Source organism: Lissotriton helveticus, chromosome 4_1, assembly GCF_964261635.1.
Source record: "Lissotriton helveticus chromosome 4_1, aLisHel1.1, whole genome shotgun sequence".
Lineage (NCBI taxonomy): Eukaryota > Metazoa > Chordata > Amphibia > Caudata > Salamandridae > Lissotriton > Lissotriton helveticus.
The window spans coordinates 725,174,409-725,192,585 of record NC_136063.1 but is presented as its reverse complement, the minus strand read 5'-3'; the positions used below and the strand labels follow the sequence as shown (position 1 = coordinate 725,192,585).

At 44.7% G+C, this 18,177-nt stretch overlaps 1 protein-coding gene across 2 annotated transcripts in view; it reads left to right on the top strand.

Annotated features, from left to right (window-relative positions):
* Positions 1-18,177, top strand: part of LOC144828840 (transthyretin-like) — a 191,207-nt gene that overhangs the window by 150,871 nt on the left and 22,159 nt on the right. For both annotated transcript variants that reach the window (XM_078687375.1, XM_078687376.1), the window contains exon 2: positions 2,663-2,808. In XM_078687375.1, the coding sequence (XP_078543501.1) occupies positions 2,663-2,808 (146 nt within the window). The remainder of the gene's footprint in view (positions 1-2,662; positions 2,809-18,177) is intronic.

The window sequence follows — 18,177 nt, the reverse complement described above, 5'->3', positions numbered from 1 at the left end:
CTACCTCATGAATATTGATGAGGCAGGTCCATTTGAAACCCATTAGGAACCACAAACAGTGTTTGAGACACTGTTATATATAGCTGTTCGCGATTTCCTAATTGCAAATTACAACAAGCATTGAAAATGCAATAGGTCTCGCAGCATTAGAGTTAGTGCTTTTAGAATTGTTTATGGGTTTTTTTTGTAAATCTTTAGCATTTTTGTTTCCTGTAGCCAATGCTAAAGAATTTAAAAAAAAAAAAGCCATAAACATTTCTAAAAGCTCTGAAATGCAGTCTGAAATGCTGGATATATATTCAGTACAGATACACTATATTGTTAATGAAGACATAGGATATAATATGTTGTACTGTATACACACAATTAGATGGGAACGTGCTGTGTGTGTCAGCGATTGAAAGAGACTGCACTCAGAGTTGCTGTGCGCATCAGCGAAAAGATTGCAGAGTAGACACGCAATACTTGTACTAAAGTGTTGTGCGATTGTACTGTAGGCACGCAATTTAAAATCCAGCTAAACGCGTCAGCAGAGTTGCTGTGCGCATCAGCGAGTGAACTGTAAACTAGACACGCAGTTTTAAAATCAAGATGTGCGTATCAGCGAAAAGATTGCAGGGTAGACGACCAAATACTTGTACAAAAGTGCTCTGCGTGTCAGCGAAAGAACGTAAAAGTCTGCACTGGGCACTGCTGTGCGAGTCTGCAAGAAAGCATGGAGCTGCTGTGCGCATCAGTGAGTAAACTGTAAAGTAGGCACGCAATTTAAAATCCAACTGTGCGCGTCAGCGCCGCGGAGTTGCTGTGTGCATCAGCGAGTGAACTGTAACTTATACACACAATTTTAAAATCAAGCTGTGCGTATCAGCGAAAGGATTGCAGGGTAGACATGCAAATACTTGCACAAATGTGCTGTGCGTGCCAGCGAATGAGCATTAAAGTGCACACAGCGTCGCTGTGCGCGTGAGCGATAGAGCATGGAGCTGCTGTGTACATAAAATGGACACAAAGCTGGTGTGCACGTTAGTATTGGCACAAAGCTGTTGTACACGCTGTTGTCCGTCTGTAAAGGCTGCTGGGTGTGTCAGCCAAGGAGAATGAAGCTGGTTTGCGCGTCAAGGTTTCTAGGTGCGCAATCAAAGAGCAACGTCGGGTCAATGCGTTGCACGTTGCGTTCCAATGACGAATTTCTGGAATGCCACAGTTATATGGAGAAGTCCTAAAGTTCACAGAGGAAAGCACAGTGCCAGCACGAGGACGGGCAGTCACGAGCAGGTAGTTAAAGAAATAACATGGAACCACCCGGACAGCGGTAAAGTTAACAAGTGAAAGCGGGATGTAAGTAGGGGGGAGGAGAAGTCTGGGCAGGCAGGATGACTCAGGGGAGGGGGCGGAGCGGGGCAGAGCGGCATGTGGGTGTGAAGAAGCCGGGCCTTTGAAGTGAAGCTAAGCTTCACTTCAAAGGTGTCGGAGGAATGCGGGCGGCTGTGCACGCGCTTTTAAGCTCAATGCACATGCGCATTGAGCTTAAAAGTCACGGGCACTGCAAGGAATCGCCACGATTCCTTGCAAGTTGGATAAAGAGTGGATAAGCCCCCATAGTCTCGCAAGCTCGATGCGCATGCGCATCGACAGGCGAGACCTAAAAATTAGGAAGTAGCAAACAGACTTTTTTGTAAATCTGGCACTTAGGTATTAAGAATTCTAATCTCCTTCTACTGTTTTCCTTTTTCCTGGTATTACTGCTGTCCACATATTGGTATTGTGATATTACATGCTTTCAATATTTAAGTTGATGTTTTCAAGAATTGCTTAAAATGTAGATTGATTTATCTGTATAATTAATTGTATCTACTCTTAATTAAAAAAATATATAAAAATGTTTGCCAAATAATATTTTTGCCTGAAAAAGGGTCTACCTCAAATGGTACTGCTTAGGATATGGTACTGCTCTGGGATTTAGTGCAGTTCAAGTAGTTACAGTAGTGGCATTGACATCCCCATGAAAGAGGCCCTCAGAATGTATTTTTCTGGTTGAATGTAGCCTAGATGCCTTGTAGCTGGTGACGGAAATGGAATCATAAGTACTGAAAATGGACAAGAAAAATCCTTTTTTTTCACTTTTTGGCTTTCCCAATGCCAAAGTCTAATGAAGGTCATATGGACCGTGCTGTGAAAAGCGGGGCTTCGAACTCTGCAATGGGTGGAGCTGCTAGACTTGTGCTTCGTAAATTAAAATAATGGGACATTGAGACTTAAGATGATTTTTGGTTCAGAACGTGGACACCCAAACAATCTATGAAACCTCGAGGCAACAAGCCAAAAGCGGGTCACATATTTAACACTATAATGAGGAAAGAGCCCCTCCCCTACGTGATCCCACCCACTGGGACACGTGACCGCCTTTGTCATTTCCGGGGCGTGGTACCTGTCACTTTTAGGTAATGAGCAAATGTATCCCGATTTCCTTCTAGAAATATATGCTTTTTCTACTTTTTTCAATCCATCCGTCAATGTGCACCGTTTTATTGGCAGCAACACTTTGAGAAGGGAATTTTAGGACAGGTCTATCTTTTTATGTGCGAAGTTCTCTGCCCCAGAGTCTCCGCAGGTGTAAAGGTACTATTACTAACTTATTTGTGCATTCTCTTTATGTTTTAAGGGTGACACTGCCCTGGAGACTAACGATTCGAAATCCCATTTGTCAGTAAAAATTCTGGATGCCGCCTTTGGAAAGCCTGCAAACAATATGATTGTTGAAGTATATAAGCAGACTGAAAATGGGAGCTGGAGTCTCATTGCCTCTGGGTAAGTTGCAGTTTACAGAAAAACAGAGATTTACTGACAGTGCTGATAGTGTGATTTGCACAAATCAAAAAAAATATACATACACGAAATACCCTATAAGAAATATAGGTGAGACATGGTTAAATATCCACTTGCGGCTCGCAGAGGAATACTCTATATTAGGAATGTTGCGAAATCCCAGTGCGGAAAGTGAAACGTGGAAAGTTCATGCATTTTTGTTTTTGCGCGTGGAGTGGAATTACACCAAATCAAACTGCTTGAGTTGGTCTTGAGGCACTAAGGTAAATACCTTGCCCCTCGCAAGCAGGTGTCACAGTCAAGCTCCCCTTCTGGGGAAGTACCTATAAAGAGCACTGTCAGGAGCTGTGGTGGCTGTTAATGTGAACGGGGGTGGGGGGGCAAGCAGGGGACACTTGGACATAAATACAATCACCCACCTACATATACATTCACTCACAACCCCATGCAATCACAAGCGTGCACAGATACACCCATTATTCAAAAGCACACACACAGACCCATTTATAGCATGTGTGCACAAACACAAATATGTTCATACATACACACATGCACGTACTTACCACCCCAGTCTGTGACGAGGTGTCACTGATTGACACTCAGCCCTGGGTAATTTAGGGCTTAGATCTGAAGTGCCCAGGCCGAGGCTACTCATGAGGATGACTTACAGTGCTTTGCTGGGCTGAGGAGGTCATTCCCACAAGACTGTAATATTTTCAGCCAGCTAGGTTCAGCTTAAGGAGCCAGGCGCCTGCGCATTTAGTGCCCGAATAGCACCTGACTGCCACACCTGAATATAAAGAGTGTTTGTCAGGCTGAACTTTGCTCAACCTGAAAAACAATCTTCATGTCTGCCAAAAGGTGGTGGGGGCTTGAACCCTTAGAGACATGCCGCTGCTGGTCAGAGGCCTGCCAGTGTATTCACATAAACTGATTACCATTAAGGTAATGGCAATGGCAAGCCCCTAACAATGCAGGGAAAAATAAGAAATATTGTTTGGGAGAGGATGTGGCTTTATGGCTAGACCATTCGGGGAACCAGGATTGAGTCTCGGCAGGTACGCTCAACATCCTGTGATTCTGGCCAAATCACTTAGTCTCCCCCGGCCAAACAAAAAAAAAAATGAATGTGCCTATCTGTAACGAAACTGGTGTTCACTTAAAGCGCTTTGATACCTTTGGGGCAAGTTCGCGCTATATAGAGCTCTGAAGGGAAGGGAAGAATTCCTCAATGCCAGGATGGCTTAATTTGTCTTTCGAGTATTCCTCCCTTTTTTTCAGTCCGCGGGGAACAGATGCGATCACTGTCAAAAGCACGTATAGTGCACAACCCACTTATGGTTACTTATACATACAATGTATTGTAGTGCTGTTATAACTACTTGCAAATAAGAACCTTTTGTTTTTCTACCAATTCTTTTGGGTCTCCCTTTGTTCCAACTCTCCTTTTGATAAATTATTTGTATTTAAATTACCTTGCGAAATAATTACCGGTTGAGACATTGTTTTGTGTATGCATACTTTACCCGGGTCTCGACTGGGTTAATGGGTATACTCCTGTCCTTCTGTATCTATGATTTGTATACCAACATCACTATTTCACTAGTTACTAATTCAGTCATGGCTTTGGCATTATTCTGTGCTCCTAAGAACGCCATTTTCAGAAGTGTTTCGTCATTTTTGCTGTTTTGTAATTTCCTCCAGGAAGTATGAATGGGAAGGGAGTAAACACCAGTGTGTAATAGAAGCACATTCACACAGTAAGAAGCCAGCAGTCTTTAGCCAAGAATGTGGTGACCTTGGCTTGGTTCCCTTAACTTCACTACCGCTGACGGGCAAAGGTGTTTCCTTTTTAAAAGCCTCTGTAATTGTATTTTACTTCTGGTTGTACTGTGGACCACTGTTAATATGTTATAACTATGTCATTTGCTGACGCACTCCATTATATAGTACTGGATGGATGATCCAATAATGAAATAATGAAATCAAGAAACAGTAGGCACTTCCCCCAGGGACTCTTATTGAGATTACTTTTTATAATTTATAAAGAAATTGATAAAGTAAAAGTAATGATGATTTGTGTAGTCAAACCTGCCGTTTTTAACTATCTCCTAAACTCACACTGAATCCTATTGCTCTGGAAGGAAGGCTAATGTCACTGATTATGCCTGAGCAAAATCTAGGTGAGCGACAGCGAGTGTGTCTGAATGTCAGCTTGCAGGGGAGAGTGGGAGAAATAATCCGGTGAGGATCCTGAAGAGAGTTCTAGTCAGTGGTTAGGTGTGCTTTCAAGAGAGACAACCTTGTAGCTGCCCATAGCGCATCCCTTTGAGGCTAGAGCCCAGCCCCACAGTGATCATAGAGGGATCACTCCTGCATCCCTTGGGGGCCCAATGGCTGCATGGAGCTAGTATATGACATTTGTACTGTTAGACAGATTCCCAAGCGTCATACCTATTCGTAGATCTGTCCTCAAGATGCACCATGATGTTGAGGATATTGAAGGTATTTTCTCAAGCTGCCCTCCAGTCATCTGCTTCTTCAAACAGCCATGTCCTTTGAAGATTCTATTGTCACATCTTAAAAGTTGGCACTGTAATTGTTTGCCAATATTGTAATATCAGCGATGTAGCCATGGCTAGAGATGCAGAAATAAAATTCAAGCAATACTTATCCAGCCGCAAAGGTTGACTAGATACCCTAAAAGTACCAGCTTAGTGTCTGTCAGGATTTTAGCTTGAACACCCTGACTTAATGCTTGGAAGATCAACTCTCAAATTTGTAGCAGCTTGGGACACTCAAAAAAAGATATGCAAGCAGTCCACTTTCTCATCTTGGGTGCATTTAAAACATTTATTAGGACAGATGGATACATTTTATGAATTGTTCTTGGAGTATAGTAGGCCATCCATCATGATAAAAAACTCCTTCTCTTAAAGTTGGGTTGCCATGAGGGGTTTATACCCTAGTATCGATATATGTTCCCATTCTTCCACTGTTGACTGACATCCCGTTTCCTTTTCAACCTTCCTCAGATGGTCCGCAATCAATGGGGAATCTGTGAACATCCGAAGGGACCTACACAAGTTCTCTATCCACATCTATTGGCTTTTGTACCATAACTTCATCAACCACTCTGAGGAAGACTCATTTCTTTTACACAGCTGTTATTCAAACCTTTAATATGAACAAAGCTGCGCCACAGCTTCTTGTGTTCCCTCCCTATTTGTAACCAGCCGCGGCCCGTGGAGGGAGTTCGGTGGGGCAGAGAGGCGGGGCGGGGGAGGGGCAGGGTGGTGGGCACTAAACACCGGAATATGGATAATTGGAGGTAAGTAAACCATTTAATTAATAAAACGAATTTCGTAGCACGCCCTGCATCGCATTTTGCAATGCAGGGCGCGCTACGAAATTCGTTTTATTAATTAAATGGTTTACTTACCTCCAATTATCCATATTCTGGTGTTTATTACCCACCACCCTGCCCCTCCCCCGCCCACCTCTCTGCCCCACCAAACTCCCTCCATGGGCCGCGGCTGTTTGTAACTGAATTTCCTCCCAGTTTGTCAGCTGAGAACAAAATCACTCATTTTCATTTAAGAATCTTTATTCGGTGATTAAAAAACACCATAAAAGCACAAAGATATATACATTGATAAAAAGTTATTAAACAATAATCAAGATCCTTATACAAAGTTAACATAGATAAAAAGATATCACTATGCAAATCCATAAACATACAAAAAAGAGTCCAAAATCTTCATACCTAACCCCTTGTCTTCCTTAATCGAACCGCAACCTTAATAAAATTCATAATGCAGCACAAGGTGAGGGGATCGGAGGCCTTTTGCAAAAAGATAAGTGCATCCCTAGCATGTTCCTGATGGGCATCTTTTAAAATATTTACAAGAAAACTGCGCCTGTGCATAGAAAAATAGGGACAGAGCAAAACAAAATGAAGGGAGTCCTGAGGAGACCTGTTGTCGCAGCCGCAGGGTCCCTTCTGCTCAATTGACGTGGTAAAACCTGCTGGTGAAGCCAACAGAAATGGAAGTAGATTCAATCTAAAACGGCACATAAGAAATCTATCCTGTGCATTATGCATGAGGTACAGATAAGGCTCCATACCCTCCACACTTTTCACCAAATTATGAGCCCTCACAGTCTTTTTAAGTTTTTCTGCCTCAGCTCTGTAGTGGATTTTCCGCTCTAGGAAAATTTCCCCTACTTGTTTCTTGTGCTGGGCTAAAATTGTTGTAGGGTTCGTGAAAAGATTTCCAAAACCTAAATCTTCGAGGGTATTTTTCACATATTTGAGCCAAGGAATACGCATGCAATTGGTCCTATCTAAGCAGTCCAGTAAAATTTCTCTGCTTAGGTGCGCCTCTGGATTAGCCCATATTTTTAACCAGGCCGCAATTGGCCTGAGTTTTAACAGGTCATCCAGGTATGGCCTCCCTAGCTCCCTGTGAGCTATAAATCCAGCGGTGCTAGGTGGTACCCTCAGGATAGATTTCAAATATTTGTTTTCTTCCTGTTGGATTCTAGTAGTATTCACAAAGCCCCATACTTCTGCCCCATAGATTACTTTGGAGCATGATACGGAGCAATACAAGTTCACCACCTGTTCCAGGCTCCATCTACCTAACCTCCTGCCGTATCCTGCTATTGCCCCATTTAAGGCAATCATTTTACTACAACGTTCAGTCACCAAGGAGTTAAACTGTAAAGCGCCATCAAAAGTCACTCCGAGATAAGTGAACGTTTTAACCTCCTCTAAAATATGGGTTCCTATTGTGTAAATGAATTTAGAGGAAGGTTTTTTGCCGGCCAGGAGCACATAAGATTTGCCCAGGTTGACAGATAGATCCAGGGTGCTCATAAACTTAACGAACCCATCTATCAAGATCTGTAGGCTTCGCGGCGTGCGCGCGAGCAGAACCGCGTCGTCTGCGTAAAGCAGGACAGGGATATGCCTCTGCCCGACCCTAGGGGAATCGGCCTTTAAACCCAAAAGAAACTGCTCCAGGTTATTAATATAAAGGGAAAACAAAAAGGGGGCAAGGATGCAACCTTGTCTGACTCCGCTCTTACATGGAAAGGAGTCAGACAGACCTCCCTCCCTGTTAAATCAAACCCTGGCCGTGGTGTCGCTATGTAATTCCCTTAGTATGGTGATTAAACCGCTCTCAATCCCCATGCTTGACATCAGGTCCCATAGCTTTCCTCTATTGACGTGGTCAAATGCTGCTGCCAAATCCATGAAACCCATATAAATAGGTTCATCACTAGCCAAGGTGTATTTGGCAGTCAGCATGTAAAGGTTCAGGCATTGGTCGCTGGTGGACCTCCCTGTCCTAAACCCATATTGAGTGTCCGAGAAGATGTTATTCTCATCGGTCCACTCGGACAGTCTGTTAAGGATTGCCCTACCCAAAAGTTTGGCCGATACGTCAATCAGGGAAATTGGCCGATAGCACTTAGGGTCGTCCCTGTTGCCCTTTTTAAAAATAGGCACAATAATCGCCTTTGACCAGGATGGTGGCAGGTCACAAGAGATGGCAGTATTTATGACCCTGGTCACCAAAGGGGCCCATAAATCTATATTACTGAGGAATAGGTCAGGGGGGATCCCGTCCGGGCCCGGAGCTTTATTTTTAGTCAGACCCTCCATCCCTGCAGTAATCTCTTTAAGAGTGAATACTACCGGGGAAACCTGACTTAGGGTTACCAGTGGCTCTGCAGGGGTTCCGGACTCATAATTGTATAAACCTCCGAAATGTGTGATCCACTGTTCCGGGAGAATATTAGCCCCTATGTCCGGGGAGTCTTTTTCTTGAAAAGTCGGTCTATTAATAATACTCCAGAAGCCCGCAAGATCCTTTCTTTCTCCTGCCTCTCTTAGGTCAGCCCAAGCTTCTGCCTGCAAGGCAAGTTTCCTCCTTTTGGTCTCTTTATTATATTTCTCTCTGCACGCCCTAATTTTTTGGGGGTCCCTCGGTTTTAGCTTTAGGCAGCATTTCAGCTCCCTTAATGCCTTAGAGCAGTCTTTGTCGAACCACCGAGGGTTGACCAGGTTACGTGGGGGCGCACTGGACTTAAGTAGGCCATCGATCAGGTTAGCAATCTGCTCAAATGCTTCCAGTAACCTTGATCCCTGAACTTCTAAGTCTAAACAATCGTTAATGGCCGGTAGGCCCTTGTCTCCCAGGGTTTTGAAAAACTTTGCCCCATCTATTTTGGACCATTTCAGTCGCCTGCCTTGGTCTGTAACCCTCTCCTCAATTATACCACGGGGTCTAGATCCGGCACCCACCCTATACGAGAGCACCAAAACGAGAGGGTTGTGGTCGCTAAAGCTGCTCCATTCTATCCCTGCCCTAACTATTTTGTTTATCAGGGATCTCGAAGCCAAGATATAATCTATAATGGATGAGCAACCACTACCCTTAAAAGTTGGAGGAAGTGTGCCGTCCAACTGTGCGTCAAACATGTTAATAGTGTGTTCTAAGTCATGCTTAAGCCGAAGTAGACCAAGAGCCGACCCAGTCGGTGTGTGAGAGAAATGCGGCCCCTTTTCCAATGGGCATTGTGACCAATCTGAATTTGCCGTGACCAATGCCGGACAGAGATGGCAGTTAAAATCTCCCATTAATAGCAGCCCATAAGACTGCCCCTTGTTTTGGGATGTTATTTCTTGTTCCAGCCTCTGATCTAATTCAGCTAGTAGCGGGGTATGGTTGTTTGCTGACTCAGTGTTATAGATGTTAAAGACAGAAAGTCTTAGCCCCTTTCCAAGGAACCGAGCTACCTGTATACCATGTAAGTTCCAATCTGGAGAGGACCAGGTACCCGGGAGGTCTAAATCTACGTAAATGGACAGCCCGCCCATTGCTCTCCCAGATCTGGATTTTCGAGCAGGAACAAAAAAACACTTGTACCCCTGTAGATGGTAATTGCTCACCAATGCCCATGTCTCCTGAACACATATAACGTGAAATTTCCTGATAAAATCGACCCATTCCTTGTTGATGAATTTACCCGCTATCCCCGCTACATTCCAGGAAATCAGTCTCATTCCCTCCCCCCTCCCTTCAAACCCCTCCTGTGGGTGTGATAATATCTCCTGTATTGGCCCATGCATGGCCAGCCCGTGTCCCCCTCCTATACATTCTGTGGCTGTATCCTTGGGTTCAACACACCCTGATTTCCCAACGCCAGTCCTTACAGTTTGCTGAACATAAGAGCTCTGCTCTCCCAACGCCTCTACCAGGACACTCTTTTCCATATGACCCTGGGGGGCATTAACCATCTGTCAATCAACCCCCTCTAAATCATTCAGACAATTGAACCGATTATAGATGTGAAAAGGTGGTTCAGATCGGCCAAATGAAGATCTATAGTTAGAGTCCTGGTGTCTCCCCCTCCTGCCAACCCTCTCCCAGTTGTTTTGCATTTGTGGCGGCTGTAGTGGGACAGGAGTGATGGGAAAGAAGAAAGACACCCGAAGGGTTTGAATAGTGGATTCCCTAGATCTATTTTTCCCTTGGCATATATAAGTCACTGTGTCTGTGTCCCTAAAACTCGCCAGTATACAGTCCCCAGTGATGGATTTTCGGGTTCTCCCCACCCATGGCACCCTTCTTACCATTATGATTTCATTATTAAGGTGTAACGGGAGAGGCCTGTTTATATTTAGCCACTTAATGACCCTACCTTTCAAGGCACAAAAATCCTCAGTTTCACCTACTTCGAGTGGGGGAACTCCTGCCAAGACTACAGTAAAATCATTAGTCTCGGGGGGTAGGTTAGGCCTACGTGGTCTTGGGGGAAGCTTCATTAGGGGGACCAATATGGTACTGTCTGCCGGCTGTGCAGAATTAGCCGGGCCTGACGGGGGAATGGGAATGTTAAAGTTAGGGGGCCTGGGTGCTACAGGGTTGTTCTTTAAGGGATGTTGCAAAGCCACCGTATTCGCGGCTTGTGAAGGGGCTATATTTGTGGCCCTATTTACAGACTGTTGGGGGCCTAAAGTAATGGGGGTGGGTTCTAAATTCCTTTCCTGGTGAACAGCCGGGATTTTCAGACTACCTAGTGTGGTCTCCAGTATGGTTAGTCTGATCTCGATCTTTTTTATACTCTCGCTAATCGGTAATAATAGAGACCTTAGCAAGAATTCCAGGTTCCCAAGCGGAACAACAGAAAGGGGAAGGTTAGCGATGTTAGTTCCCACGTTTAAAATCGAGGCGGGCGCTAAATTATCCTGGGCAATAGGTTTGGGGTGTGGGTCAACCGGTAACTTTGCTGCTAGTACCGGGGGTTTAGTGGAAGACTTCCCAAAGTCCAAACAAGAGATTTTTGGTTGATTCCTTCCCTGTACGCCCTTCGACTTCCTTCTACGTTTATTGGGGGGAGGCCCAAGTGCTCCTTGCGCGATGGCTGGTATAGGTTGAACTTTACTAGCCTTAGGGTCTAGGGGTGGTTGGGAGACTAAATCAATGGTCACCCTAGTGGGGCTGGGACTAGTAACTGGAGCTATACTCATGGCTTCAACTGGTGGGGTGTTCATACCATCCCTCAACAGGAGTGGGACATCGTCTATTAAGGACAGCTCCTCCCTGGGCAAAGTGGATTGGTCTCCAAGGGGGGTATTTTTCAAATTGTCTATTGAGCGTCTCCTTTCTGCCCTTAGCCGAGACAGGTTACACTCTTTGTCCCCCTCCCCCCCTGCCCGCGAGAAATAATTCTCTAAAGTCCTGCTTTTTGCTCCTCCCGGCTTCAGTGGAGTACTCTCCTTTGCAGGGGACAACATTATACAAGTACAAGATATATTCAGCCGGGGATTGTAGTAAGAAGTGTGACCAGGAATCTAATACGCAGACAAAAGGGGGGTAGGCCCGGCCCGGCCTCCGGCGGCCCCGGATGGCCACAGACGGTCCCGCCCTTGTCCCGGGCTTCTCCCGGCGCACACCCGCGCGCTCCCGCGCCGCGGGAGAACTGGCAGCCAAATATAGTGGTCACTGACTAGGAGGGGGAGTGGTCGGGGAGAGCGGCCCAGGTGATCACAATCCAGGCAGGCGGGTGCTCCTGGGAAACAGAGTCCCAGCACCCGCGCACGCTCGCAGCCCCGCCTCACACAGTCCGCTCCTACTTGTCCCTCAGCAGTGGCCCCCAGCGATGGTCCGACTCCCCTCACGATGCGGGACCCGCGGAGCGGGTACCGCGAGGAGTAGAGATGAAAAGGTGAGAAGCAAAATCCCAAATGCAGCGTCCGTTCTGCAGTGCGTCCCGCAGGTCAATCCAGCAACACAAGTTTAAAAAGGCTCGAGGGCGGGGGGGGAGTGGTCGGGGAGAGCGGCCCAGGTGATCACAATCCGGGCAGGCGGGTGCTCCTGGGAAACAGAGTCCCAGCACCCGCGCACGCTCGCAGCCCCGCCTCACACAGTCCGCTCCTACTTGTCCCTCAGCAGTGGCCCCCAGCGATGGTCCGACTCCCCTCACGATGCGGGACCCGCGGAGCGGGTACCGCGAGGAGTAGAGATGAAAAGGTGAGAAGCAAAATCCCAAATGCAGCGTCCGTTCTGCAGTGCGTCCCCCGAACAAAATCACTCAATAATAGTCTTGTGAATTCCATATTTTGCAAATTGCTTTTAATATCACCAGTCCTAGCCCCTGAAAATCCTGCAGCATTACCATATGATGACTTTTAAAAATACCCTATGGGAGATTTGTGGATACAAATAAAAACAACAGCAGGATAGACATTTTTATTAACAACACTCTTCCTATTAATGTAAGAGGCAACATGGACCACCTGTTCAATAGACACTTCACCTTCTCCAGCATCTTCACATAGTTCAGTTTGAAGAGATCATTGTATTTATTTGTCACATAGATCCCCAGATAGCAAATGGGATGACTATTATTATAGTTCTTAATATCTTGGCAGGCAGTATCGATGCCTGCATATTAAAAAGCAATGTATCGGTTTCGGCTTTATTAACTCTGTATCCCCCAGGATTGTACATTCTTGAGTAACGTTCAAAGCCACCTTAATATTAACTTGGTCAGCTTTTAAGTATAGGACTATATCGTCCACAAATAACTTAAGTTTGCATTTCCCTTGCAGCAGGGCAATGATATATGTGGCACTACTTATTCTTCCTCCTAATGGATCAATAAATAAGGCAAAAAGTATAGGGGACATTGGCCACCCTTATCGCGTGCAACATTTAAATTGTATAGGGCCTGCTAACCTTGTATTGATTATCAGATAAGCGTCGCCCCCTTGCTATAGTTTAATAAGCATTGCCACTATTCTAGCTGGAAATCCAAACCCAATTGAAGAGGTTGAATGCCTTTACAGCATTGATCATTACAATTACAGCTTTATCTTGACCGCTGGATAAGTAGTCTATAACGTGAACCAAATACTGTGTATTTGTTGCTATTGTTCGCTTTGGTAGAAACCCATACTGCTCCTTATGAATCAGCGCATGACCCACCACAACTATACGTAATGCCCAGATTTTGTTAGTTGCTTGTAATCTGCATTACGCAAACTTATTTGGCAACAAAAATTTGTGTTAACAAGATCTTCATCTTTTTTTAAAAAGCTTATCACCACTGACTCCTTAAATGTCAAAGACATGTCCAGTCCACCTCCTATTTCATTAAACATTTGTACCAGATGCGGCAATAGTTCTTTCTTAATTTGTTTTATACCTCAGCTGGGATTCAGTTGGTGCCAGTTGCCTTGGCATTAAGCATCTTTTGGAATGCCTGTGTGGCCTCCCCAAATGAAATATCTTGCAGCACAGTCTCTACCTTGGTCTAGGTCAAATACGGAAGCCACATCTGCCTGTAAAATTCCTCAAGACTAGTTCTGCAGACAGAATTAGAATTCCCCAAAATATTTTTTATAATGCTGCAGTAATATCTGTGTTATATCAAGGTCAATGTTTGGCCTTCATTTGAGTTGGCATCCTTAATTTCCCCAGTACACAATGCAGTGTGTTTCAGATGTGTTGACCAAGTCAACAGCCTGCCCACCAACTGGCTCTCTTCATACAGTTCCTGCCGAAACGTTTTTGTATTATTATTCTCTTCAAAGATAAAAATGCCACTCAGTCTTTGCTTGGTCTGGTCAGGTTTTCCTCCAAATCCTGGCCTTAAGTCTATCCTTCCCCTTACTAATACATTTTGTACATTATGTAGAGTACACTGTATGTATGTGGCTTGAGCTTTCAGAGCTCTATTCTGAGCTGAATGATATGCACTTATCCAACTTCTAAATGTGGCTTTGAATGATTCCCATATGGCAAAAGGCAAAGCAGTACTTTGGATAGCCTAAAATAACTCCTTTATAAACCTATGTGTTGCACCTAGCCAAATCTTATCTACCAGGGGTGTCCTATCGAACTGCCACTGTGAGCTTGAAACTTTAGAAGCTTCCATCTCTATTGTGATCCCCACTACTGAATAATTTGAGAATGCATTAGCCCAAATCATCGTTCTGCCCCACTTCAAAAAAATAATTGTGATTAAGAAGAAATCCAGGTGTGAAGCTGTACTATATGACAACACGCGGACGATGAGGGTACTCCAATTGTGTGCACAGTGGGAAATCACTATATTCATTCACTCCTGATATATCTTTTTCTTAGGTTGACGCTCACTTGTTGCAGCTCATCGTCACAAAGCTACTTTAAATAAATTCAAACAACAGCACCCTAAGGAGCATCTATGTATACTTGCACTAAATCCAAGCATTGAATTATGCAATTTGTCTAGGCATCAGTAAATAGAGTTCCATTCAGGTTTCTTTCAGCAATATGTTCAGTTCTTTTTATTACTTCAGTTTCATTCGATGTAAAAATATCCACAGTACAGATGTTTCATACGATATTCACAAATAAGTTGCTTGGCTTAATACATAGTTCATCGGCTACAGCCTACGCGTTTCGTCCCATCCGGAACATCATCAGGGCTATTATTGGCAGTAAGCATCAAGTAGTACGTTAAGCTCCAAAGTCCATCTGTGTGCATTCCCCTTCAATTCTTTCCTTCAAGTCATAAAAGACTAGTCCTTCTCTAAGTTCAGGAAGGCAACGCATTTGTTACTGTTCAAATATTCCTAAGTCGCCCTAGTTTGCTACCAAAATTTATTATACTTTAACAAACGAAATCCATTCGCTTCCTAGATATTCAGCCAGTCAAAAATGATCCAATCTTGCTCCTGCCAAAGCAGCCTTCCAATTATTCCTGTGTCAACAGAACATCCTTCCGTCATGACAGCCGGTCCGATAAATCCCGCCGTCAGGACCTTAGAGGTGCCCCCTGAAAACCTACCAACTGTGAGTATGTTGACTGATTGGTCTCAACCAGCCAGCCACCATTGACAAGTTTCTGACCTCCCGGGGTGAGAGCCTTTGCTCTCGGAGGCCAGGGACAAAGCCTGCTCCGGGCAGACTTCTTCACACCTCCTCCACACAGGAAGTGCATTCCAGTGTGGTAAACTTCAAAGGCCCTGCGTCCTTTGTTATGCAACCCAAGCCTTTCCAGAGAGTGGAGATGCCCAGCACCCTGTCCTGACCCCACTTTTTGGTGCCAAGACAGGCGGGAAAATTAGTAAGATTAGGAGGTGTGCCTGCATTCAGCCAGCACCACCCCTAGGGCAGGGTCAGTTGATGTGGGCCCAACCTTTCAGATTTCTCCATCTTGGATGGAATTAGCATTCTAGGGTCAGGCATATGCCCATTTCCCAAAGAAATTGTCATATAGAGGGTGTTGACACCCTAAAGGTTGGTAGCGCATTGGCTATTACCAGTCACTCCCCTTAAACACCCCTCAATGGAGTATTTAGGTGGAACCCCTGAATCCAAGAACTCAGTTTCGACAAATCAAGAAAAGAAGGACGAAAAAGAGTCACTGCCAGGAGAGAACTGCAGCAGACCTGTGTACTTTGGTGCAAAACTGTGCCCGACCTGAGAGCTAGAGGATTGCCAAAGCCATTGGTAGCCTGCCAGCACTTCGAAAATCACCTAAAGTCTCTCTTGGAGTAGAGGAGCTACTCCTCTGCAGTTTTTAGGCACCAACAAGCAAAGTCCAGTCCACTGCTTTTCAGCTCCCGTGTCTGACTGACACGGCAGATGAACAGGAGAAGGTACTTGTGCTCTGAAATGTCAGATCTGTCTCCCCACATACTATGAAGACAACAGGACCAATGGAAGCTGTGCAGCACCAACCGCCAGAGTACTGTACGCCCTGCACCAAACACCAACAGTGAGTGTCCAGTCCAGTCCATTGAGGGACGTCAGTATCACTGAGACCCACTTTGAGAGTGGCCCAGCGGCCTTGATTTCTCCCCGACCGTGAGATGCATCTATGCCCACCCAGCCGAGCCCAGCCAGCCAAACACTCTGCACCGAGCAGCCCAGCCCAGGACCCGATGAACCAGCTGTGCCCCCTTGCTCCAAGACCCCTAAGCCCCTGGACCCACTGGACTCTCTGCACAGTGTACTTCATTTTATTACACTAAATAGAGAACCAGCTTCCTACATGAATCATAATACATTTTTCCCTACGCTGGACCAGGATGCTCGCACTGTGAAGTTAGATTTTCAAGGCATGTATAAGCACCAATATTTCAGATAGCTACAGAAGCAGGGCGGGACTGTATAGCCCTCAAGGGGGGGGGGGTCCCAATCAGCCCAAGGTATATGTTTAAGTTTAGTAGACGTTTATTTATTAATTTGCATGGTTAATTGAAACCATTGCATGAATAAAACTACAATGTTACACTGACATCTTAAATGGTTCCATGAAATGAAAAACAAAGGATACAATTTAGGAGTGTCACTACCAATAGATTAAAAAAAACATTCTTCTGTACACATTAGAGACAGGTCCACAGTACAGTGACCCAAGCACACATTAAACGGCATTGTCATTAGGGAAAGGGTTAAAAATACGTATATTTAGTGCAACAGATGTTTCTGATTAAAAGAATCGTGGATCAAGGAGGTGACAACACTTAAGTTGGCTTTTTGCAGTATAATTAGTTGTTTCGAGTCTTATATGTACAAGTATGCAGCCATTTTTTCCTTGTCCTTCCGTATCACTGCCAAGGGATGCCATTAGTTTCTTTTCTTCCCTGAGGATAAATCCCACAAAACAGCAGTTCATTTGTGTGTCTGTTGGGGAAAAACAGGACAATACCACCTGCCTGCATGACCTAATTCCTCTTTGGTTGAACAGTGGGCTTAACATTATTTTTCTCTCTCCCAATAATTCCTTACACATGCATAACCAGTGCAACATATCTTCTTTCCCATTTCCATATAGCTGGTAGTCGGTTGCGGTCGAGCGGCATTTCCATTGAGGAGTGATGGTAGGATACCCAGTCAGTATCGCAGGAATTTTTCTTTTAGAAAGTTAGAAAAGCCTACATGAAAGTAGTGTTGGGTGAGGCTATGTCATAGCTTTGCAGCACAGGCCAACGATGTGTTCTGCCCCCCACTGCTGCCTTCTCATGGGTCAGCGAGATGAGTTTGATGGTTTTAGTTACCACCGTTTTAAGCTGGAATGGGTTGCAGATGTTGCCCAGAGACCTTGTAGGCCAAGTTGCGTTATGGTTTCTTTGAGATAGGCCTGGGCAGGCAAACTGATTTTGGTTGTCAGTTTCTGCCATAAATACGAATTGTATCCGTTTGGTTCGGTGTTCTAAATGTTGTACTACGCATCTCTCCTGGCGAGGATTGTTTCTGAAGCCCAAACTGTAGTCTTATCTGAGATGGAGAGGTGTATTTGGGGAGGCCAAAGATCATTCTACAGGTCCTAGACACAATCCCGTCTAGTGTTGATGTGTCCCTTTCTAGTAGTGGCTCGCTACCGTAAGGTATTTTAGAGATCAAGGTGTATAAATATCTGTTAAATAAGGAAGATTCAAGGACCCCCCTCAACACATAAATGAAAGGGGCCTAATCATTTTGGGATGTATGATAGCATACAATGATTATTGAAGACCAGTCATAATCATTCCATTTGACTTTTTCAGATTGTTCAGTTTTACATTTTCATTTTATGTATTGCATCCATGTATTCTATTTGTTCTAATTTAGAAAGTTATTTACTCTTTAATCCAATACTGAATTGCTATGTAGTTACAACTTCTAACACACTTGTTCTTACATTCACATCACATTCACACCCTTTTTTTAGAGGTGGGCAATAATGGGAGATTAAGGAGAATTTAGTGTCTCCCCCTGCCACTCACTTCTTGCATTCACTGCTTCATGGGTCGAGGATGAAGGTTTTCATTATGGCGGAGCCACCTCTAGCTGTGCTGTT